We start from the raw sequence: 25,927 nt of genomic DNA on the forward strand, positions 1-25,927 counted from the left end.
CTCCAGATAGCAAATATTTACTGTACTGTGCATCTTTATATATATATATATACATATATATATGATGGCGTTTTGGTCAAGCACTATATAAGTATATGAACAATCTTGATTTTTTTTTTCTCACAGGGCTCTCCACACTTGCCTTTACACGTAGTGGTGAGCTGGAATTTTAGTAGTCAGCATATTTCATTGAGTACTCAAAAAAAAACTGACACCAAAATGTTTTGTATACTACTTTTAACTATGAAAATTGTCATAAAGTAGCCTTAATGAAACATACAAATTCTAGATCTAGCCTTTACATGTGTAAAGTTATTACCCAAGTTTTCCTTTTCATTATATTCCAACCTCATTATATCAGTATCATAATTCTTTTTTGTATGCAATTTGCATGTTATGAGGGCTTATGTTACCTAATTAACACAGCATGTCAACAACAAAAAGAAATGTGTAATACTAGTTTATTATGTAATACAGGACTACTAAGTAAAATTTACTATTTTATTGTTTTTTAAACTTAATTTATGGATGTGTATAGATTATTGCACATGTACATGACATTGGTAAAGGAAACCAAAAAAAGGTCATGTGTAAGGATTACTACATCACTTTAAACACGGTTACACTGTGTTACACATTTGCTCTGTCGTTAATCCTCTGCTTTATCAATGTTGTAACAGCTAGCTGACTCTGTTTTAACTAAGAAGCCAAAAGTAGTTAGCTATTGGTTAATGGTTAATGGTGTGTTTGCTATTTTTACTGTAATAACATGAACAGTGTGCCATAATGCCAGGAGAACATAAGTCTATTTGTTTGTTTATTCGTTTGTTTGTTTCAGGTAGTAATGTGATGGGTGTCCAGCCAGGTAAGAGATTTATGTACCTTTTTTGTTTTGCTGATTTTTAAATACAGTAAACATATATAAGGCTGAGGATTGTGCAGTATAAAGTGAAATATTCTTATTTTTTAGCACAACCTAAGCAATATGATGAGCTGAATTCTATTTCATTTCACTGAGGAAAAAAAATAGGCAAAGAAATAGCATAGATACATAATCTCATGTTTTTCTTGTTGGTTTCATTTGTTTCCATGATTTAAAAATAATAACAATATCTGCTCATTTTGAGAGTAGAACTTTTGTGTGACATCATTCAAATATTCCGGTAGCGGTAAGATTTTTTTTTTTTTTTTAAAGAATTGATAACTTTCGTTCTACCTGGCATATCCAAAAACCCAAATGCACAGTTATATATATATATAAAATTGTCTTTGGCCTGTGCTGTTTTGCTGGCACACTTCTGTGCCATTTGGGTTTTAAGGCACAGAACTGGTAAATCAAAATTGAAAATCAGAAAAAACATTGTCCAGGTGATTTAGAAACACACATAAACAGAACAAAAACCAGCAATCATGAGAATCAGCCTTGGAAAACAGCTGGGAATGGCTTTTTTTTTACTGTGCCCATCAATGGACCCAACTCATAAATTTATAAACAGAATTTGTAGAAGACTTGTGTTAAAAAAAAAAGGTATCCAAAACTAGCCAAATATTTCAACTAAAAAAAAACTACCATAGTTACTCATACATGCAGTCTGTATAAGTGATTCACTGCATCCCATTATTAACAGTTTTATATGTATTATTTTGTATATCCCTTAAGATCTAAAATGTCTAAGAAACTGGTCACAGTTAGGAGAACGCTGCTTCCGGGTATTCACAACAACAGCAACCTGGGATGCCTCAGAGGTAGGTCATTTCTCCAATTACATGTGAAAACTTAAATAAAAAAAAATCCTAAATATTGATTATTGTAATTTCCTCCAGCAAAATTGTATCACCATGGGAGCGCATCTTGCATCTGTGCACAATGACGATGAGAACAATTTTGTTGGGGCTTTAGTCTTCAGTGCAACTAATTCAAATCCACTAACATGGATAGGTGCAAGTGACCTAGTACAGGTTTGTGACACAAAGACATGATTCCAGCATGTTTGTGAATACACTGCATTACTTTATATTTAAGCTATTCCCTTTTTTCCATCTAGGTATGGGTTTGGGTGTGGACTGACGGGTCAGCATTTACTTACTCACCCTGGGCTGGCGGACAGCCTGATAATAACGGAAATGTTGAGAAATGTGTGGAGATCAATTTTGGAGGTTCTTTACTTTAATATTTATATTATTTACCCCAAAAAATATAAAGATGGCAAGAAAACAGACATGAATAATAGTCTTCGGGTTTATTGCCTATCTGGCAGTGTGATGCAAATCATTAGTCTTTCAAAGTAGCATGCATTCACCACGACATGGCAACAACAAAACACTTTTGTACCTTTTGTTAGCATGTGGTACTATGTAGACAGTATCCAACACATTTCCGTTTAATTTAAATAGGGACCTGGTTTAGAATCATAAATATTGAAATCAATAAATATAAAAAAATAAAAACTTGGATTTTTAAAGGAAAAATATACTTTCATAAAATAGCTTCTGTTAACAATACAACACTTTTGTGATAGTCTAGCAATGTATCACATCTTGATTTGGTAGGTTTGTTAAACTCTTCTTTGCAAAACTGGTCCAGATCTATTAAATTGTGTGGGGATCAGTCCACAAGTTGATGCTATTCTATTTTAGATAGAGCCATTCCAAAATGTTAATCCTCTTCTTCCGATGCTATTCTTGTGTTGATTTAAATTTGATTATGGTGTTACTCTTGTGTTGAAAGGGTGAAATTTCTTTAGCTGGAATTCAGCAGGTTTTGTGTAAGAATAAATAAGTATTTAGGAGCAATTCTATCATTGCAAAATTCTCTCATCACCATGCTCCGTTGTGGGAATGCCGTGGCCAATAAACTGTCTTGCAATTTCTCCAAACATATCTTTTAGAAGCATGTCCAAAAAGGTGTGCCTTGGTCTCATCAGACCATACCACATGGTTTTGATAAAATGATATGCAGGCTTGGATATATTTTTTAAGAGTAAGGGCTTGGGTCTAGCCTTCCCTACAGCCCTAAGTAAGTTCTTTCATTTCCCTGGAGGTGTATTGGAAGCTCTGATATGTTTTTCATCAATTTTGAATTTTGTCACTCTTGGCCTTTACAGTGTGAACAAAGACCTTACCACAGAATCTGCTTAACATGTTGGACAAGCCTTACCTATTTTTAGACCACTGCAATTCCTTTGTTGCTGGTCTCATTTCTCACTTCCCCTACTGAGGTCACTTCGCAGGGGTTTCATTCTTCATGTACCCAAAATGAAAATGCCTTTTTAATGTAACAAAAGATTACTGTATTTTTATACAGTGCCGAGAAAACATATGTGAACCTTCTGGAATTTAATGGTTTTTTCAAATAAAATGTGATCTGATCTTCATCTAAGTCAAGGGTATTGACAAATATAATGCGCCTTAAATAATAACACTAATAACACAACTGATCCTTTATGTCTTTATTGAACACACTCATTCAAGATTCAAAATGGTAGTGGAAAAAATAAAAGAACGTTTGGAATCAAAAACTTATTGAGCCCACCTTGGCAGCCATAACCTCAACCATGCAACAGTGCTAAACCTAGCTGTGGATTAGACCTGCACATCATTTTAGCCCACTCTTCCTGGCAGAACTGCTTTAGCTCTGTCATATTCTTTGGACACCTCGTGTGTATGGCTCTTATAAGTATGGTCTTTGCCAAAGTTATAACTCACAACCATCCCCATGCTCTGGTTCACCTCCCATTTCAATATTTTACACTGTTGAATAAGCACACATTATTATAAGTTGACGTTTGCAACTAGCCAATTTGACTAATGAATAACCCTTGTGCAAAAGTTGATAAGTTAACAAAAAGGCTTCAATTTGATAGGGAGCATAAGTAATGTACTGTGGGACATTGGAAAAAGATCATTTGCTTTGATGAGTCCAGATTTACCATGATCAAGAGTGGTTGGAGCATTAGTGTAAAAAGAGAGGTGGATGAAGTGATGCACCCATCATGTCTGGGGTTGTGATCTGGGCTTGCTTCTGTCGGTCAGGTCTAGGTTTAGCAATGTTATGTGCTCAAAAAAACGAAGTCAGCTGTCTACCTGATTATACTAAATGACCAGCTTTTTCCAACAGTGGAAACATTGAGAATCTTTGAGAAGTGCTGGAAAAGACTTCATGCATCAGTCTGACTCTCATATTATCAATACAAGATATTGTAGAGAAATTACTGGACAGAATTGGATGGTAATGAATGTTGTGATATTGCATAAGCTTGTCAAAACAACACCACAGCCATAATCAAAGCTAAAGACTGTCCAAATAAATGAAAACTGTCATTTACTTTCCTTCTAGAAATATATTTAAGGTATTCATTAATACACTGCTTTCTGTTTACTCTGTGCAAATCTTTGGTATTGTTTTAAACTAACTTTTTAATGAGTTAATTCAATAAAAGTAGTAAAAATACTGAAAAGGCCATATTTTTTTTAAATAGCTATACCCAATAAAGTTCATGTATATTAATGTTTTTTTTTTTTACTTTTTTCTTTAGGCGGTTGGAACGATAGGATCTGCACAAACCTCAACCCATCAGTATGTGCTAGTGAGTATTCTTCTCTCTTACTCCTCTATCTTTGAACTACAGTATGTCTAATGAACAGTATCAATCAATGAAACTACTGACATTCTCTTTGCATTATAGAATGTAATGAGAATATTATCAGTTATATTGTTTTAATACACTGTCCGTTTCATAAAACTTTATTAAAATACTATTTTGTTATCCTTAAAAATAATTAATATAAGTTTAAAGTGCAGAGCTTTAATGTTTAAATTATCTTCAAATTAATGTTCCCTGGTGATGCTCTGCCAGGCTTTACTGCAGCTCTCTTTACTTTGTGTCACCAGACAGGTGTTTTGCCTGACGTTTTGCCTTCCGTTTTGCAAGTGATATGCATGCTCACTTGTTGACTTTGTCTCAGGCACAGCCCGATTACTCAAGATATCACAGCCATGCTGCTATTCAGTACAACAGCATGACCTTGCACGGTTATTTTTTCTCTCCCAGCAAATAACCTTCCACAACTGGCAGAACTAACCAATCACGACTCGTGGAGCTGGCAACAGACATTCAGCGAACAACAGTTTAATTAATTTTTAACCGGTACTATGTAGACAATAGGTGAGAAGTATAAACCATGGAGGTGTTGTACAGTCCTGAGAAACTTACAAGATTTACTAACACTTATTCTGCTTTAGAACATCAGTTAACTTTCCTAGTAGAATAAAATGGAAAGTTAGTACACTATGTAGGGTGTACAATTTTGTTCCACACACCAAGTAGTGCCCTTGATTAGGGGTTAGAGAATAATTTGGGATTCAGCCTTATTCTATGACTTATATCAGTCATAAAATAATATTGACGATTCAGAGGTGATTACTAAGGAGAGAAAGTGTTGTTTAAGGTGACACAACATTATGATATGTCTATTCCTCCTGAAAGTGCTTTTGTGATTGGTTTTGAATGTGGGTTTTGGGATGTAGCATACCTTTCATTACTTTGGCCCATACCAACCTTCTTTCATCAATGCTGGTAACAGACAGTTAGTGTAATTAATAATTGCTAAAAGACCAGTGATGTAGAGTGATGCATATAGTTAAAAATCCCAGTGCTGTTATGCTCTTTTATCAGCACTCATGCAATGCCTCTCATCCAGTCAGATTACTCAGTCTCTGAACTGACTTTTGTTTAACTGGAAAATCACAAATTGTTGTATAAGGAGGTATATACAGTGGGACCCAATATAATCACAGGAGTAAACATCTTGCTCCTCACAAAATATTTGTGATATTGAAACAATGTATGTATCTTTTATTTCCTACAGAGCCAGCCATCCCAGCTAGGATCAAATCAGGTACTGAACAACTGATTAAGAAATTAATAAGTAACATGGACATTTCTATTTGGAAACTTCAGGTTCCTTCTTTTAATGTCATTTATTTAATGGGTTTCTGCAGTGATTCGACTCAAAATAATTTCAGAGAAAGACTTCCTGGCATCTTACATTGAAAACCTTCTCCAACAGGTAACACAAATATTCAGAAGAAAAATAAATCCAGTTCACTTGGTGTTCTTCATGTCTGTTGAATACTTTGCTTGTCTTGTGATGTGCATGTCTTGTCAGCAACAATATGGGATCATTAACATGAAGTTGTAGAATCTTCTCAATAACAGTATATTTTCCACTATATTAGGATTAAACTAACTAACACAAACTTGATTATTCTGCTCATGATGATCTTAAGATAAAATGTTTTGCATATAAAAAATGAAAAGAAAAAACTCATATATTTTTGGTCACTGATAATGTGTTAATACTGCAATACACAACTACAGTATGTCTGTTGTCCCTACAGGTCAGACAGAAGCTGTTAGACAGTGGAATGCCAAGTGATTCTACACTTCTCTTCCAAAGACTTTATAAGAAGTCAACATAAAATGTGAATTTATTGGACTTTGAAATACTTTAACATTATAAACGCTCAAATTTCAATATATAATGTATAATTGTCCTGCTGGAAGGTGGAGAACCTTCACCCCAGTCTTAAGTCTTTTGCAGACTGTAACAGGTTTTTTTTTTTTTTTTTTTTTAAAGATTTCCCTGCATTTGGCTTCATCCATCTTTCCATCAACTCTGACCAGCTTCTCTGTCCCTGCTGAAAGAAGCATCCACACAAAATGATGCTGCCCCCACTATGTTTCATGGTGAAGATAGTGTGTAAAATGTTGGTCTTATTTACCAAACCTTCTTCCACATGTTTGCTGTGTCCCCCACATGACCCACATACCCAAATAGTAATAGTTCTCCCACCTGAGCTGTGGATCTCTGAAGCTCCTCCATAGTTACCATGTGCCTCTGGGCTGCTTCTCTAATTAATGTTGTTCTTGCTTTATCTTTATCCCTGACCTGTCTGGTGTGTTCCTTGGGCTTCATGTTGCTGTTTGTTAACTAATGTTCTCTAACAAACCTCTGAGGGCTTCACAGAACGGCTGTTTATACTGACATTAAAATACACACAGGTGGACTCTATTTACTAGTAAGGTGAATTTTAAAGGCAGTTGGTTTCACAGTTAGGGGTATCAGAGTAAAGGGGAGTAAATACAAATGCATGCCACACTTTTTTTTTTAAATTTTTCATTTGTAAAAAAAAAATAATAATTGAAAACTATTTATCTATTTATGTGCCACTTTGTGTTGGTTGATCACATAAAATCTTAGTAAAATACAGTGGCAAGAAAAAGTTTTTGAACATCTTGGAATTCCATGTTTTTCTGCATGTTGATCCGATATTCACCCAAGTCAAGAGTACTGACAAATTACATTTTCCTAAAATAATAACAAAAACAATTCAGATTTTTCATGTCTTTATTGAGAACGACCATAAAAACCTCATAGTGCTAGTGGTAAAAGTATGTGAATCCTTGAGTTAATGATCTCAAAAAAGCTACCTGGATTCAGGTATTAGCATACTTGGAGTCTTGTTAAAAATAGTTTGGAGGTATGGACTAGAGCTACTTTCACTGATTAAAAACCTCTTAAACTCTTCACAAAAAGAATACGCTTATGTGAGCTATGCCTTATAGAGGATCTATGGTCAAGAATTGTTGATTTACATAAAAGTGGAAAGGGTTAAAAGGGTTTTCAAAGATTTAAAAAATTCACCAGTCTACTGTACAGTTAGGCGCAAAAAGTTGGGGCCCAGTGAAAATGAGCACAACGAGAACTCATGAATGAGGTAAAGAACCAACCCCGAGTGACAAAGATTTGAAGGCATCATTGGAAGTGGCTAACATCTGTGTTCATGAGTCTAGAGTATGTAAAACATTGAACAAATAGCAATATCCTGGAAACTAAAGCACTTCATGGGTCCTCCCTCTAGCTTCCAGGCACGTCTAGGGTTAGAAAAGCATTTTAGATCATTAAAAACAAATCTGTTTAATAAAATAATAATTTACCACCAAGTTGCCACTATTGGGCATTTGAGCAAGGTTCTTAACTCTTAACTTCTCAGGTGTATTAAAAAAAATGCAATTCGGTCTGGAAAATATAATTTGCCAAATGCTGTAAATTCCATAAAGGCATAAATGTAGCTTTCCATTGAAAACTGTAGACACCTGCAGCTGCAAAACCATGGTTAGCTGCCCAACAGAGACACCTAGAGGTCTAAATCAAAACAGCAGGACAAAATTAAAAAGCTTATCATACAGTAATAATATATGATGGGTGTTCTTTTAATTAGTGTGGTAAACTCAGGGCCTCACTACAATTATTATTGCACATTTTAGCACAAAACCTTTAACAATTAATGCTGCACTGGTGGAAGTCCTCCCTTGTGAAATGGTTTGCTATTACTTTTCTAAGGAATCCACAGACATTTCCTGTTTTATTCGATGCAGGACTAGGTGGTCGTATCTCCCTCAATATTACAATCAAAATCAAATAAATAAATCAAAAATAAATAACCCTTAACATGCTCCAAATTAGCCCTATGCAAAATGAATTGCAATTTACAATAGTTTGGAATTATTGTATAGAAAAATTATATAGAAATTTTATGAGACTGAAGACTGAAGGTCTGTAGGAGGGGACAAAAATAAATAGATAGACTACAAATCGCTTTGGAAAAACTGACCCCTGACCCCAATTTTGAAATACACGTAGAAAACATGACATCCAACAATTGTCCTGTTTCAAATAATCCATAAATCAAACCTCTAGGTTCCCGAGATACTGGTACCATTCATTTTAATGTAAGTTATGCAAGAGTCAGCTCCGTCATCTGATTGGACAAGAAGCATTCCACAAGTGGTGATATAGACCATAACAGCACGGGGACGTTTAACTGTATGTATCACTCCACATCACAGGTGATCTAGCAGTCGTTAATTACACTAACTGTCAGTTGCCAACGAAGGTAAAAGGAGTTCTGTACGATCCGCAGTACTGAATAGAGGGGAGAGCTGCGTGCCAAAAGCCACGTTTAAAACCAGTCACAAAAGCACTTTTAGCCAGAAAAAAAAACACATCTGCTAACAGGTCATATCATGTTATACGACACTATGTCTCATTAGTAATTGCTTTTAAGTCATTCTGAAATGTCTCTGAACCGTCAGTGTTGTTTTGTTTATGGCTAAGGCAAGCTACAAAGTTATTTAGCTTCTAACACAATCCTAAATTCCTCCAGACCAAACTAATAAAATTTCTATCCAACTCCTGATGAGGGGGGACTAGTTTGTGTGTGGAACAAGGGAATCTTACATGCCACATAACTCGCAATAACAAAATTTTTATGCTATGTGTTATTCAACCCAAAAGTTCTGGAAATTAGCTGATATTCTAAAGCAGAATAAGTGTAAATACAAATAAATCTAAATTTCTTTGAATGGACTGCCAACCACTTCCATGGTTTATTCTTTTCATCTTTTGGGCTGCGGACCGGTCCCAAGCAGTGAATAATTTGGTACCAAAAGAATTAAAAATATATCTATTTTATTTTATTTCCATTTTATTGACTAAATGAGTCTATTATTCAAAGACAGAGTGTATCAGTTTAATAAATGATCAAATCATGTTCTATTTACTTCCATCTGGACCTCTTTCTCAGATTTGCCTCTGTTTCAGTTTTGATGCCCGGTAAAAATTAAGCTAATGTTACCAGCTAACTCTAGCTAAAATAAGTTATCTGAAAAGCATCTTTTAAAAGGTAAATGGCCCAACGATGACACAGCAGAAGAAGAAAGAAATTTAAAAGGCAATACCAAGAGTCCTCCCTAAGTTACGGGTTTACCACAACAGGTCCGCCTTGTACTTCCGCAGACAAAGAATAGGTGAGCAGTGCCACAAGCAAAGGTAGCGTCACTCAACTTCCCTCGACAGGCACTTGGAAGGAAATAACATAACAGAAAAGATCTGTGACCACTTCCACTGGCTAAACGCTGAGGTGAAGAATTTCTTCCAGTGCTACCCCGAGTGCCAGAAAACCAAAGCAAAGTCTGCTCACACCCTGTTAACAAGCCATTTCTGAGGCTTTAAGACTCCAATGAACCACGGTGAGAGCCATTATCCACAAATAGAGAAAACTTAAAACAATGGTGAACTGTGGTGTGTGTTCCCAGGAGTGGCCGGCCTAACAAAATTATTCCAAGAGCACAACGACCAGAAAAAGCACCCAGAACAACATCAAAAGAACTGCAGGCTTCATTTGCCTCAGTTAAGGTCAGGATTCATGATTTAACAATAAGAAACAGACTGGCATCCATGGAAGAATTCCAAGGCAAAAGCCACTGCTGACCAAAAGAATGGACCACAGAATCTGTTTTGTGGAGTGCTGTATATAAAAAAATAAAAGCAAACATCTAGCAAAGAAAATACAGTATTAGCAATTTTTCCAAACTCAGTCTTAAGCGCTATACATGCTCCAATAAACCAAACACATCAGGGGAACTCGTATAGCTTGCACATTCTGATGCGTTAGCTTACACTATGCTAACAGTTGGGCCTCAAAATCTTGCAACTGTACAAATTAGTGGGAAGCACTACACATGAAGCCCATTACCATATTAATGTCCCCGTCCTGCCTCTCCCCCAAAAAACTAATTCATATTTAACTTCCGGAGATTTGGACCTTTATCTGGGTGCAGGCACAGGAAGACTCACACACTGCCTCACATCAACTCTGTACACCCTCTTTGTTGGCCCTCCCTTCAGAGGCTCTACTGTATAGGTATTGCCAAAAATGTCTACTACCCGAAAGACTCTGCTCACTGCTTACCATCCTGTGCCCGCATGCCAGCGGGGCACTTCCCACCAGACCTGCGCATGCACATTCTTTCCTTCCCTTTCTTTCCATCCTCCCTCCATTAACCCTTTCCTACCCTATTTTATCTAAATAAATTACCCTTTTTTCCCCATAAGACTTTCCCTCGTTTCCGTGCTTAATGGTGCCGCCCGTGCAAAAAGGGTCAAAACCACTACAGTAGGTAATTCATTTTACATTATTTTTATTATGAATTAATATAAGCCTCAAAAAATAAGAGGACCTACTTGTGAGCTAAAAGAGCTGGCTCTTTTTAAAAAATCTATGCTGGTTAAGGAAAATTCATCCCTTGGTCATCTGATTTAGTTTCCAGTAATCTACACATAACCTGATGCTTTCATCTGCCTTACGCACCAAAACCTTAGGTGATGCATGGGCACTGTTCCTCACTTTACGGTACTGATATTTCATCCTCTGTCAAACAAATTTTGTGTTATTCTTATCAGTATACCCAAGCTTATTATTCTTTACAGAAAATGCCACATGACCTAAACTGAGCTTGCTCATTTTCACTACCAGCCACATCAGTCTTATCCAAGATTCTGTATATGGTTTCTACATAACTCAACCTTTACATCTACAGTCAGTTGTTCAATGTCAGCTGAGATCGCCTGAAATTTTACTTTACAATGCTGTGAACTGTCTACACACTCCTACACACTACACACCTTTGACAAGATACCCAGCGGTGTTCTAGGGGACAAGAACACAGCCTCCTAGGTTCCAACATCCTGAGCTGTCCCAACATCTCTGTTAGACGCCCTTGATAAGATAGCCACTACTGGCAGGTATTCACTCTGTACATTTCCCAGCAACCTGCACAACAAATGCATCCACACAAATTACTGGAAAGCACCCACATGTATGTGCGACGACATCACAAACTACAAAGGATTTTCTTACATACGGATTTGTGTGTTGTAAATGTAAATGGATGAAAGGGTATAGACTTCTAACATTATTATATTATAATAAAACAAAGGTCAGTTATTACAACTGAAAATAGAAAAAAAATAGACACTGCAGTGCACCATATACCAATATTCACAATTATATACAATATTTTTAGTGTGTAAGTGTGAAATGTCTAAAGTCCAGAATATTGTATGTACGTATGTATGTATGTGTGTGTGTGTGTGTGTGTGTGTGTACGGTGGAGGCGTGAGTGCTGGAGAAATGAGTCGGTTTCAATGAGTCAGTCCACAAGCACAATGATAGAAAATGTCTGTCTTGTAAAGCTGTTCGATGGTAATTAATTCTAATTATGGAAAATCCTCAACAAAACAGACAACACTGTTGTATTTGAAGTGTGAGATTCATTCCTTAGGTGTGATTATAATTTTTTGCCACATGATGGCAGTGTGGGAAAAGGGGACATATTTAGTCAAGTGGATTGGTATGCTTAACATTGTAAATTCAAAGGTGTATAAGATTTACTTTGTCAGATTAAGAACAGAAATGTCCGTAATGGAACTCGTTCGTAAGTCTGAGTCACTTTGCCATGGCAACATTTGTGGCACAATGTCGAAGAGATTGAGGCTGGGGCGGACTGGGACCAAAAAGTCGCCCTGGACATTCTATCCCACAGCAGCCCACATCATAATACGTTGGCTAATGTAGAGATTAATTTTTAACACCAGTTACTAGTATAAAAATATAACACAATACAGAAATCAATGCTATTTAAACATATTATTTGAAGTTCACTGAACATTACATTGATATGAATAACTTTAAATGATAAATGATTTTTAACACCCTTGTTACTCAATAATAGACAATGCACAGAATATTTTCTAACAGCCTGTAAATAATACATTTTTGCAGAATTGTTTGATTCTTTTAAAATAAATAAATAAATAAATAAAAAATTACAATACTGACAAAATGTCTCATTTTGCTGTCAAACTGTTTATAAGCCTCCTGGGTCTCTGTGAGACTGGTGCTACTGGACACTGAATACGTAGTTTTATATGTTGTTTGTCTTATTTTTCTTTCATGTGTTTGACAAATATGACCTAAGACATGTTCAGTGATAATTTTTTTTTTAATTTACGTTTTTGTATTGTGTAATATTTTTATACTTTAAAGTAGTTTTAAAAAAGGAATCTCCACTTCAATGATCCACTGTATTATGATGTGGGATGTGGTGGGTGCTGGATCCAGCCTCGCTGTCCCTGACTGTAATGTTAGAGCTGTAGGACTGTAATTTTCCTTCACACCAAAGGCAGAATCTGTTCATTTGAAGCATTACACAGCATTTACCTTTAAATCTTTTTCTTCTTTTCGAAATTATCATTAATTTGCTCAGAGAAAGGTGGGGTCGTGTTTCAGAACACGGATGGAATAGACCAAACTAATTAATATTGAGGAAGAGCAATACATCCGCATGCGCGATAACATAAAACACACGAACTTTGTCGGCAGCGCTCGTGTGATCGACGCACTCATGCATATGCATAGAAAAGAGATGAAATATTATGGTTTCCAGTATTTTTTGTATATATTTGCGTACTGACTGGGCCGGCCCATTTTGGCCAGCGGCCCACCGAGAAAACTCCCAGTGCTCCAGATGGCCAGTCCGCCACTGATTGAGCCTCTTGATTTAGCGCTGCCCATATCATTCTCTAACTGCTTGCAAACTTATCACATCTTTATTCTAATACAAGGCTCTTTGGCTGAGTATGCCAGTGTTTTTTGAGTTCGTGTATTTCAAGTGATAGGAAAGAGGTCACAGGCAAACTTATGGCTACAGTATGAAACTTATGACTAGCGTGTGGGTGTTCCTAACAGATTTCCTCATTTTACTGATAAAATAGTGTGTCAGTTTGGTCAGGGTCAACACTAACAGCAGTTGTAAAACTACGGTGGCCGAGAAGTGCAAAACAAAATAACAAAACCAAAAACAATAACTATTTAAAAAAACAAAATAACAAAATGAAAACAAAATAACAAAACTGAAAACAAAATACAGTGGAACCTCGGATTACGAGTAATGTGGTTTACGAGTGTTCTGCAAGACGAGCAAAGATTTTTAATAAATTTTGACTTGAAAAACTTTCAGATGTCTCATCCAATCAGCGATAAGAATTTAATTTGCGAACTATACCTACCCTTTCCGGTTTGAGTGACTTGTGTTTTTTCATTTGGGATTTTGTTACCAAAATTGGATTGTGTGGTTTCTGATTTGTTATATTGTATTCGGTTTTGTTTTTGAATTTGTTATTTTGCGTTCAGTTCTGTTGTTTGGTTTTCATTTTGTTATTTTTTTATTATTATTATTTGTTATTTAGTTTTGCACTTCTCAGCCACCGTATGCGTGTGAACGAAAGGCGAAAACCGCAGAGAAATACCTCTGTTAAAAAAATAAATAAATAAAAAAAGCTGGCTACGTGTAGACTAGTGATGCGCAGGTCGGGTATTTTTCCAGGCCCCAGCCCGCCCCGCACCACTGTATCTGTTTTTACAACCCGCCCTGCACACCCGCGACCATTAAATAGACATACTAGGCATTGTAATTCAAATGAAAACAGCCTTTATTTCAGCCTGAAAGTGCTTGGAAACATCGTCCTGTAAACTGGCAACAACATATGATTATGAATATGAACGATAAATCAGGTCATATTAATAACAAGATAATGATACACATTTTAAACATTTACAAAGCAGCGTTTGTAATCTAGGCTAAACTTTTTTTTTATTTTAGATTTGTATAGGGCTGAACAAGAACATTAATGAGGTCAGGCACTGATGGCTTCCAAAAAGGGCTTGGGGTACAGTCAGCATTCTAGCTCATCCCGGAGTTGCTTAGGGGGGTTGTGGTTCAACCTTGGCAAGCCGTGGAGCTCACTTTTTGTACAATCGCACTGTTATGCTGGAACAGGTTTAGGGCCCTTTAATTATATTGTAAAAGTCTGTGACTAAACTATAGGAAGATCCACATATGGATATAGGTGATAACTCCTAGCCGAGCTCCTATAATGTTCAGGTGGAGTTTGTGAATGCCTGTACCGACGCAGATTTCACAGAAAAAAAACAGATGGCCCTTTGTTTATGTAACATGACTATTTTGTTTGTATATTTGTATGTTTTAAAATAAGACTGATTTTTCATTTGACACTGTATAGTACTTCTATGTCTTGTCTCCTGACTAGTTCTACTTGTATCTGTAATATTTTATGCTTTTGGGGCCTAAGGTTTTTGAGATTCAAAAACAATGTTAAGGATGATTAGCAATCATTCTTAGCAATTCTTGATTTTACCCTTTTTTATAATGAATAAATTTTTTAACTTAGGTTTACTGTTCCTATTTTATTATTATTTTTTATTTAATATAATATGAATATGAAAAGTAAAATTTTATTAGGTGTTTATTTTTAATCTACTTTTATTTATTTTGGTTATATGGTTACATTGCAAATATGATTTCTGTCAATGTACTTTAAGTTTTAGAAAAAGAGCTTAATTGATTTTATAACATAAAGATACAATCCTTAATGTGCATATGAGTGCATGGTTATCCATCACATTTTACTTACTCACTTATCACCTATACTGTCTTATCACACACTATTCAACATTCACACACTGTGAGCAATTTGGGAATGTCAATTAGCCTAATGTGCATGTCTTTGTACTGTGGGAGAAAATCGGAGGATCCGGCAAAAACCCACCAAGCACGGGAGTACTCCATGCACACAGACCCAAGGTGGGTATCAAACCCAGACCTTGGAGATGCAAGGCTACACCACTAAGCCACCATGTCACCTCATCACATTTAAATTTAAAAGAAATTTTATTTGCAAATTGTGGGAGCATGAGTATGGAAAATCATGCTAATGTGCAACTGGTTTAAAGCCATTCTGGGGAAAAAAGGCAGTTTAGATTACATCCTTAGAGCACTATACAATATTTTTTATATTACCATTCAATGTTGCTTTAAGGTTCTTAAGAATGCTACAATGCATGGACATTTAAAAGACAAGTAGCCAGAAATTGCTTGTGTATATATATTTGTTCCAGTGGACAGGTAAGTGTACATGTCTTTATTTAATCTAAAAGTTGGAATGTGAAAAGTACTTGTACGAAAGAGTAAAAGTACTTGTACGTTTTAAAATAAGACTCATTTGTCATTTGACACTGTATAGTACTTCTATGTCTTGTCTATTCCTACAGTTCTACTTGTATCTGTAATATTTTTATGCTTTTGGGCCCTAAGGTATTTGCAGAGGTTTAAAAACAATGCTAAGGATTAGCAATCATTCTTAGCAATTCTTGATTTTACCTATTTTTATAATGAATTTATTTTTAAATTTAGGTTTACTGTTCCTATTATTATTATTTTTTTTAATATAATATGAATAATAAAATTAACATTTTATTAGGTGTTTATTTTTAACCTATTTTTATTTATTTTTGGTTATATGGTTACATTGCAAATATGATTTCTGTCAATGTACTTTAAGTCTTAGAAAAAGGACTTAATTGATTTAGAACATAAAGATAATCCTTAATGTGCATATGAGTGCATGGTTATCCTACGGGAGGGAAAGAGTGAAAGTCTTAAGAAGAGCTTCTCCTATCTGAGCTAATACTGTTTATACCTATCTGGATGTGTCCAACTTCTTCTGAGATACCCTTAAACTGTTGGTCACTTCTCTCTATTGTTTCTTTACTCAGCTAATAACGTTTGGTGGATGTCCTCTGAATCAGTCACTGTTGTGGCATATTCTTTAATTTAGTAAAGAAAGTATTGGGATGTTTGAGCAAAACCCTGCTTTTTACTTTGCCAGAACTTTGTCCCAGATTTGTCTTTGTGTTGGTTTAGGTAAAAATTGTGTTTATATAAATTGTTAAATATTTTTCCCCACAGGCCAAACCCAATAAATATGTTGTTTGATGGCAACTGGTTGCACTAGGACAAATCTTCACATGAATGTTTATGGAATAATTTTATTTGGTTTTATTTGGAAATAGTTTTGAAATTAACACAAAATTACATGGTCCTCTTTGTATTTTTGTCATATAATCCCAATTAAGTCTATAAAAAAAGATGGTGAAAAAGAATGCATGTAACCGTATGTTTTTTACGTTTCAGCTATATCTTTAGAAATGTTGCTCATTCAGCTATTTTTAGGTAAGTTACTTGGACATTCAATTTGCTGTACCGTGGTCGAATTGTTAAAAAAAAAATTAAAGGGGGGGGGGGCGGGGGCTGTGTGGTCAATGCATGTAACCTACATCACACTTTTATCCATCCATCTACGACCGTGGTAGGACCTCCGGTCACCATTCACACGCGCTACAGGCAATTTGAGAACACTAATTAGGCTAATTTGTACAGTGGTAGGAACCCCACCAAGCATGGGGAAATCATGCAAACTCTATGCACACGGACCCTGAGGTGGAAATGAAACCCAGACTCTGGAGGCACATGGTGACAGTGCTAACCACTATGCCACTATTAAATACTTCACATTATGTTAATACAATGTCTCTGAATCAAAAAATAAGAATAGCTCAATTTTGACCAAAAAAAGTCAAATAGAACTTTAGAATTCCAAGGGGATGTTAGAGCAGACATATGATGTCTTGGTCAAACACTGTATAGATGTATGAAAATACGCATGCAAACATAATGTATAGTTGGCATCTTGCAGTCTTGTTTATGTATTTGTTGTCGTTTTTTTCTTTCAGGACTTTCAACATTTTCCTTCACACTCAGTGGTAAGCTGAAACTTTCAGTTCACTTTTTATCTATCTATCCATCCATCCATCCATCCATCCATTCATAGTGGCAAGAAAAAGTATGTGAACCTTTTGGAATTTTATGGTTTTTGTGTAATGTGGATAATTACACACAAAAAAAATCACATTTTTTTAATGCCTTAAATTAAATAGTCAATATGTAATGTCTGTAGTGTCAAATTTTTACAGCAGCAACGACAGGTATCCATGGTGCTTATGTGGAGTTTTTTTTTCGAAGGAACTTCCCTTCACTGACATTCCCTGCACAGGGCAGGGAGTAGGGAGCACCCTGTAAAGTACACTTCAGAATTAAATGCAGCTTTATTTTCTTAACGAGATTCCAAGTATGCTAACACCTGACTCCAATTAGCTTTTTTTAAGGTCTTTAACTCAAGGATTCACATACTTTTTCCAAAACCATTATGAAGACAAATAGGATCAGTAAGTACTTGCTACTGCATCTAATATTCAAACCAATTCAGTGTTATTTGTATATCACTTTAAACAATGGAGACTGTTACAAAGCAGCTTTACATGTGTAATGTTACCCTGAATGATTCCAACCTCATGGAATCAGCATCATAATGTTTTCCCATGAGAGGTTCTGAGGGGTTGTTACTACCTAGTCAGATTCTATCATAAATACTCGAGTATAACAGGTTTAACACACAGGTGGCACCCGTGACACACAGACACTAGGCAAGGTCTTTTGGAAAAAGGTACATTTCGAAAAAAAAATGGGTAAGAAAAGGGTATACAGAGGGAGGACAGGAAAAACGCGGAAGAAAATTGTGAAGGTGTGCACATGCAGGTCTGGGACATTGCCCAGCTGGCATGCATGCATTAAAAACTGGCGAGCAATGGTGGCGGGCAGCGTGGGCTCATGTGGACAGCGGCTCCTGCATGCTCCCTTAAACGGTTCCATTTCGATGGCTGGCCAACAGGCCCCACCCAGCTCTCCAAACAGTGGCAGGTTCACGAAACCTGGCTGTACGAAAGTGAAAGTGCTGCGGGATCATGTTCAGTCTTTTCGTGGCTGTCCTCAACGCGTAGATCAAATGGCTGCCATCAGTTCTATGGCCTTTGAAGTCCCTGGGGCATGCCCAGAATCCATTTAAGATGTTTATTAGCCAGTCGTGCCTGTTCCCAGCGGCCTCTCCCTTTCGCCAACCTGCAGAAGGGGAGGCTGTCTACAGAGTAAACAAGGAGCGGCAAAAGATTAAGGTGCATGCCCATCACTGGCGCACGCCATGACACAGAGCATGTGGTTAATAAACAGAAAAAAATCACGTACACTACCGTTCAAAAGTTTGGGGTCACTTTCTAACTCCATGATCGTTCCTGATTTTTATTTCTTTCTACATTGTAAAGGAATGCTGAAGGCATCCAAAAAATGCATTAATCTCCTTTAAACAGTTGAGATGTTGAGATGTTTCTGCTACTTATGCTCTGTGAAGACTTCATAAAGCCTCTAATCTGAGGTGCTGTTAATTGGTCATTTTTCAAGCTGATAACTTTAAATGAACTTCTCGTCTGCGGCAGAGGTAGGTTTTGGTCTCGCCCTCCTGGGATGGCCTTCATGAGAGCCAGTTTCATTATGGTGCTTGACGGATTTTGTAAATGCACTTGACAATACTGTTCTTGCAAAAACTATTACAAAAAAAGTTAACTTCTGTGTCTTAAAATAACAACTAACTGTTGTTATTATGTAATTACCTGTGACCCCAAACTTTTGAACGGTAGTGTAATACAGGACTACTAAGTGAAATTTAATATTTTAATGTTTTGCAAACTGTGTTTAAATTAATGTACAAGTGTAGAAATCTATACACATGACACTGATTAAGGAAACAAAAAGTCATGTGTAAGGATGACTGCACTGTATCATTTCAAACACAGTTACACTGTGTTAAACAAATTGTAGAACGAATACAACAAATAAAACACTGATGAATCAAAAAACTGATGAATCAGTTGATCAAATCAGCTGCGATTTTTCTCCCTAATTTAGTAGTGTCCAATTCCTCTTTGTCACTAGTGGGCTCCCACATTAAGCTTCTACTGCCACTTAGTCAGGAGAGCCGAAGTCTATCACATGTTTCCTCCGACTCACAAGACGGTAGCCGACCGCATCTTTTCGAACTGCTCGCTCATGCACTGTTGGGGGCGGAGTAACACACTTGGAGGACAGCGCTATCCGCTCCTTTCGCTTACATGAGGCCCCTGATTGGCTATAGAGCCGTGATTAATGTGGGTGCACTAAGTACCTCTCATCCCTCCCCTCTGAGAGAGCTCGGCCAATCAGCTCCCTTCAGGCCTCTGGCTGCGAGAGGTTACAGCATCACACGGGAATCTAACTCGTGGTCTCCGGATGATAGGGCGAGCACTTTACCACTGCGCCACCCGGAGGCCTAAATCAGCCTTTGCCCTTTGCCTCTCAGTATCAAGTAATGTAAGATTAGGTGTCTAGTTGGTGGACAGCTGATTCTGTGTTTTAGCTAACAAACCAAAAGTAGTTGGCTAGTGGCTAAGGGTGTATTTGGCGTGTTTGCTATTTTTACCAGGATAAGTTGAGGAGGATGCAAAAAGGTATATCCTAATGCAATAAGAACTCATATTGTGTTTGTTTGTTTGTTTGTTTTGTTTTTTTGTGGTAGATAACAATACAATGGGTGTCCAGCCGGGTAAGAGATTATTTAAAACAAATACAAAAAACACTGATAAATCAAAATTCAGAAAAAATCAGAAAAATCACAAGTCAGGTGATTCTCAAACAGGCATAAAACTAAGCCAGAACTAATAGATGCTTGATGTTTCTACATAAAAAAATACTATATAAACATATACATATATACACTATATAAAAGCAGTAAACAGTAATTAATTAGTCAAACTCAATAATTTGTGCAATGAGTCTTTGCTTAAAATATAGTATCAGGTCCAATTTTGCACAGTTTTATAAGGAAATTAGCTGTTTCCTGCTGAACCAGACACAGATCTGAGGACTTTGTCACACCTGCTTCTTTTTTATGCAAAACCCAGAAGCTTTTTTTGGTCTTTTACATAATATGATGTTTTTTATGGGCAACATATGTTTTTTATGTAAGATTATTAAATTAATTATGAAGAATATGAATAACAAAGTTTCTACTTTCTATTTAGAATAAAACTACCACAAGTACTCATACATGCAATCTGCCTGTATGAGTACCTGCATGTATGAGTCCCTGTTCCACATCAACAGTTTCATATTTATTATGTTGTATATTTCCTAAGATCTAAAATGTCTGAGAAACTGGACACAGTTTGGAGCACGTTGCTTCAGGATGTTCACAACACCAACAACCTGGAATGCCTCGGAGGTAATCTATCCTTTTACATGTGAAATCCTTAATTTAAATCAAATAATAAATACTAATTATTGTAATTTCTTGCAGCAAAATTGTATCACCATGGAAGCACATCTTGCATCTGTGCGCAATGGAGATGAGTACGCTTTCCTTGAGGCTTTAGTCCTAAGTGTATTTAAATTTAATGCAATAACATGGATAGGTGCCAATAATATAGTACAGGTTTGTCACACAAAGACACGATTCCAGCATATTTGTGAATACACTGCATTACTTTATATTTAACCTATTTTTTTTCCCTCTAGAAAGCAGTTTGGTTGTGGACAGATGGGTCGGCACTTAATTACACAAAGTGGGCTAGTGGAGAGCCAGATAATTATGGAAATAATGAGCACTGTATGCAGATGAACTATGGAGGTTTTGCATTTTAATGTTTATATTACAAAAATGAAAACTATAACATGGCGAAAAACAGTAGCACAAATTATGCACAAATGCTTGCATTAGTTATTTGCTGTAAATTGCACACCTTATTTCAAAGATGCTCAATAAGTTACAACATACAACTCCATTCTGTATCAGTCTCAAGGCTATTTGGGGTTAGTGGACTGTTGCATAAAAAAGACTTCAAATTTAAGTACATAAATCAGTGTACAGTATGAATAAAGCAGCATATGGTTTTATTATTCTCTTATTAATACAATTGCCATTAAAAATAAGTCTTTGTGGGACACTTAAGTGCATCATTGCCTGTATACCTGCTTATTTATGTAATTATTTAAATCTGCCAATTAAGTGGCATCAGTGCTGTGCATAAAATCATGCAGGCACAGATCAAAAGCTTCAGTTAATAATCAAATCATATGTACTGTAATGGGGGGGGGGGGGGGGGTTATGATCGCTGTGATTTTGAACATCACATGGTTATTGGTGCCAGGTAGCTGGTTTGAGTATTTCAGAAACTGCCAGTCTCCTGAAAGGTTCAAACACAGCAGTCCCTAAAGTTTATGTAGAAGGTGTATAGGCATTTCTAAAAAATTGCAATGTGGGCGAAAATTTTTTCAACAAACCTTTTATTTACAATTTTTTAATGACAGCCCCACTGCAGCATGGAACATAATGAAAGAAAAACAAGTAGATTTTTTTTTTTTTTTTCGAGTATGTTTAGCTACGGTAACAATACAGCACTTATTTATTAGAATCTAGCAATGTATCCCATCTTGATTTAATAGTTTCAAATCTTACTTACAAACTTACTCTTCCTTGCAAAATGCTCCAGATCCATTACATTGTAAGGAGTAAACGGAGTCCTTGAAGTCATTCCACAGTTTTCCGATAGGATTTAAATCAGGCTCGGTTCTTTCTTGGTCTCATCAAACCAGAACACATTCTACCACATTGTTTTGGCAAAATGTTATGCAGGCTTATATGTTTTATTTATTATTTTATAAGTAAAGGCTTGTGTCTAGCCTACCCCACAACCGTGAGATATAAAGAATACAAGAGATTGTCACATGTGGGGAATGATCCTATTAAATGTTCCTGCAGGTGTGTACTGGGAGCCATGATATGTTTTTTTTTCGTCAATTTTAGTGGAATGTCCTGTTTTGAGTGAAGTCACTGTTGGCCTCCACAGTGTGATCAAAGTCCTGATGGGAATATTCTGCATGCAAATGAATGCTTGTCTCCCAAGATTGTCTTAAGCTGGTCAATATATTTTAGTTTTTTAGTCAGTCTCTGGTAAACGGAGTAAAAGGTTTGCACTTGTTTTTGACAAACTCATTACTCAACATCCTCTTCCTTAGGTTCACCTCCCATTTCAGTGTTTTAAGCTATTGTATAAACACTCCTCCTGAGGACCTGGACCAGGCAGGAAAAAAGACTTTTGTGCATTACGCAGGAAAAAATACAACAGATATGAAAAAAAACCTGACAAAAATCAACCTAATTGATTATGATTATTGTAATTAAGTTTATTTTAATGTAAATCCTCAAATCCTAGAATACAATATGATTTTACATCAGTCCCTTACAGACACAAGAAGCAAACTATTTGCCTGTAGGTACAGGTCCTGGCATCAATGCTAACGTGGTACTGTATAAAGGTACAGTAAACAGGCATCAATGCTAACCTGACCTCTCAAGCCTTGTAAAGTTTTATAGAATTTGCATTATAGAAATTGTTATAAATTAGCTCTTTTAAGATTATGTTGCAATCTGCGAACAGATGGTAAATTAGAAATTTATTTATTTAAAGTTTTTGCCATGTTTTTCATGTCATGTGAGTTCAGTTTATCACTCAACTGAACTCACATGACATAATTCGCTGAGAAATGGAGTTTGTATAATCAGACATTTCACAGAAAAATTACAGGACAGAATAATTTTTAAAATGTCATGGACTTTTTAATAAATGAATTCAGGTTTAAAAAAATACTGAAAAGGCCATGCGAGGATTTTTTTATATATAGCTGCACAGTTCTATACTCTATGAGGTTTATGTATAATAATTGGTTTATTATTTTTCTTTTCTTTAGGTGGTTGGAACGATATAGACTGCACAACTTTAAGCCCATCAATATGTGCTAGTAAGTATTTCTTGCACGTTCTCTTCTGTCTTTCCTCTTTCCTCTATGTAACATTAAGTTTAAATAAATCTACTGACATTCTGTTTACCCTAAAAATAGTAGTGATTATATCGTTATAATACTGTACATAGTCAGGTTCATAAACATTTGACTGTTTTGTTATTCTAGCTGTGGTATATTGGGAGTTTAAAACAATTGAATTTCAAAGTGCAGACTTTTAGCTTTAACCACCCGAAAGCTATAAGTTTAAATACTTGGAGGCAAATCCTGATGTCATCAAAGACATCATCAGATGCTGTGGTTCTTGATGCTCTACCAGGCTTTACTGAAACTCTCTTTACTTCCTGCTTACAATTACTTGCTTTATGTACGTTTTGCCTTTGGTTTTGCATTTGGTTTTGCGTTCGGTTTTGCAAGTAATATGAATGCGTACTTGTTGACTTTGCCTTAAAAAGCATTGGCTTGTTTATAAAGTATGCCTTCGGTCATTCATTGTACTGTTTGCATTAGCAATCATACCATCCATACTGTAAATACATTTGAAGCAGTTTCCATGACACCCATATTCATCCTGTCCATAAGATGAGATGTATGCTTTAGATAATGGACAACTGCTTCTCTTGTCCATACTCTATCCTTCCCGTGAAAGTGTACAGATTTTTAAGACTTTCAGATGGTTTACAACTTGGATAAACCCTCCATATATATTCTAGTTAAGTTGGTCTTCATTATCGATTGCTTGATTCTTGATTGCTGAAAGTGCTTCCGTGCCTGGTTCTGAATGTGGGTTTTGGCAGACAGCTGCTCTGTTCTCAGTACTGATGACTGTACTGAACTACTTTCACTGACGGTTAGCATAACCATTATTAGAATACCTGTGACGCAGAGTAAAGTGCAGTTACTGTACGTTATGCTGTATTATCACCTTGTGGAATGTGTCCCATCCAATCAGATTACTCAGCTCCTACTAACTGTTGTATAACAAGAATTAACATCAGCAGGCTGCAAATTGCTGTATAAGGTATATAGTGGGTTTGGAATATCTTGAAATGATAATTAAAGAAAAAAGGATGCACTTGAGTGTCATCTGGAGTGCCTTAGTGCCTTGAATACCAATCATAATGAGAGATTTAAATTTAGATTTTTTTTTATTAGATTTTCAAACTATAACACAGCAAAAACAAACTCATGAAAACTCGAAAATCATAAAAATATCACTACACTCCTCACAGGAAATATTAATACACTGGACATTTCTTTTTTCTGACGTGATGCATATTTTGGATATACACCAATCATTATCCTTTAGCCCAAAGAAATAATTTCTAAATAACGTTATAAAAAGGTATCTTTTATGTCCTACAGAGCCAGCCATCCCAGCTAAGATCAAATCAGGTACTGAACAACTAATTAAGAAATTGATTGACAATTAAATTTTCTTGTTGAAAATTTTGGTTTCCTTCTTTTAATATAATTTTTTTTTTCTGCAGTAATACGCTTCAAAATAATTTCAGATAAGGACATGCTGGCATCTGACATTAAAAACCTTCTCCAACAGGTAACATACAAATACCTGAAGGAAAAACACAGTTCACTCTGGTGTTCTTCACGTCTTTCGAATATTTTGCATGTGATATACAGTACATGTCTTGTCAACAACAATTTGGGATCATGAGTTCTTTACTGTAATCATATTGTAGATTCTACTGTAGATAGATATATTTTTTGTTTACAGATAAATGTGTTAATATACAATACAGTATGTTATACTGTCATATACAATTATGTCTGTTGTCCCTACAGGTCAGACAGAAGCTGTTAGACAGTGGGATGCCAACTGACTCCACACTTTTCTTGCAAAGACTTTTTAAAATCTCAACATAGAATGTACACCTTTAAAATAGTGAAATATTATTAAAACTTGAATTTCATACTTTAGAATTAGAGACTGAAAACATAAACATGTCCTATACGTTTAATGGAACACCTGCATATAAAACTCATGTGCTTGTTGAGCATTAGCAGGGTCAGGCACTGGTGTTGGGCCTGTTGTTCCATTCATTACAAAGCTGTTCAGTGAGGTTGAGTTCAGGTTTCTGTGCAGGACACTCAAGTTCTTCTACTCCATTCTTGGTACACCATGTCTTCACTGAGCTCACTTTTTTTTCATACTGTACCAGGTTTGGGCCTCTTAAATCCAGTGCAGGTAAAATTCAATGCTACAGCATATAAAGTCTTTCTAAATAATTTTGTGCTTTCAACTTGTAGGAATAGTTTGGGTGTTCCTAAAGAGCAGCATAAACATTTCGTCATAAAGTGTCATTCATTCATTCATATTGTCCATGTTGTTCATATTGTAGAAGTTAACCCTGTAACCACTA

At 36.0% G+C, this 25,927-nt stretch overlaps 1 protein-coding gene across 1 annotated transcript; it reads left to right on the plus strand.

Moving 5' to 3' along the window:
* Nucleotides 1-843: 843 nt before the first annotated feature.
* Nucleotides 844-25,430, plus strand: LOC128520997 (macrophage mannose receptor 1-like). The gene is made up of 14 exons (XM_053495499.1): nt 844-865; nt 1,661-1,746; nt 1,825-1,959; nt 2,046-2,157; nt 4,536-4,586; nt 5,869-5,898; nt 6,002-6,069; nt 6,401-6,471; nt 10,161-10,260; nt 21,264-21,375; nt 23,496-23,546; nt 24,912-24,941; nt 25,037-25,104; nt 25,350-25,430. Exons 1-14 carry the CDS (start codon nt 850-852, stop codon nt 25,428-25,430), a joined length of 1,011 nt encoding a protein of 336 aa, XP_053351474.1. The 5' UTR covers nt 844-849.
* The last annotated feature ends 497 nt before the right edge of the window (nt 25,431-25,927 follow it).

The sequence above is a fragment of the Clarias gariepinus genome, chromosome 1 (genome assembly GCF_024256425.1).
Source record: "Clarias gariepinus isolate MV-2021 ecotype Netherlands chromosome 1, CGAR_prim_01v2, whole genome shotgun sequence".
NCBI classification, from domain to species: domain Eukaryota; kingdom Metazoa; phylum Chordata; class Actinopteri; order Siluriformes; family Clariidae; genus Clarias; species Clarias gariepinus.

Excerpts from the sequence above, each read along its gene's own strand:
- LOC128520997 (XM_053495499.1), top strand. Across the intron at positions 2,158-4,535 it reads TGTGGAGATCAATTTTGGAG|GCGGTTGGAACGATAGGATC; the intron begins GTTCTTTACTTT and ends TTTTTTCTTTAG. Across the intron at positions 23,547-24,911 it reads AAGCCCATCAATATGTGCTA|AGCCAGCCATCCCAGCTAAG; the intron begins GTAAGTATTTCT and ends TATGTCCTACAG.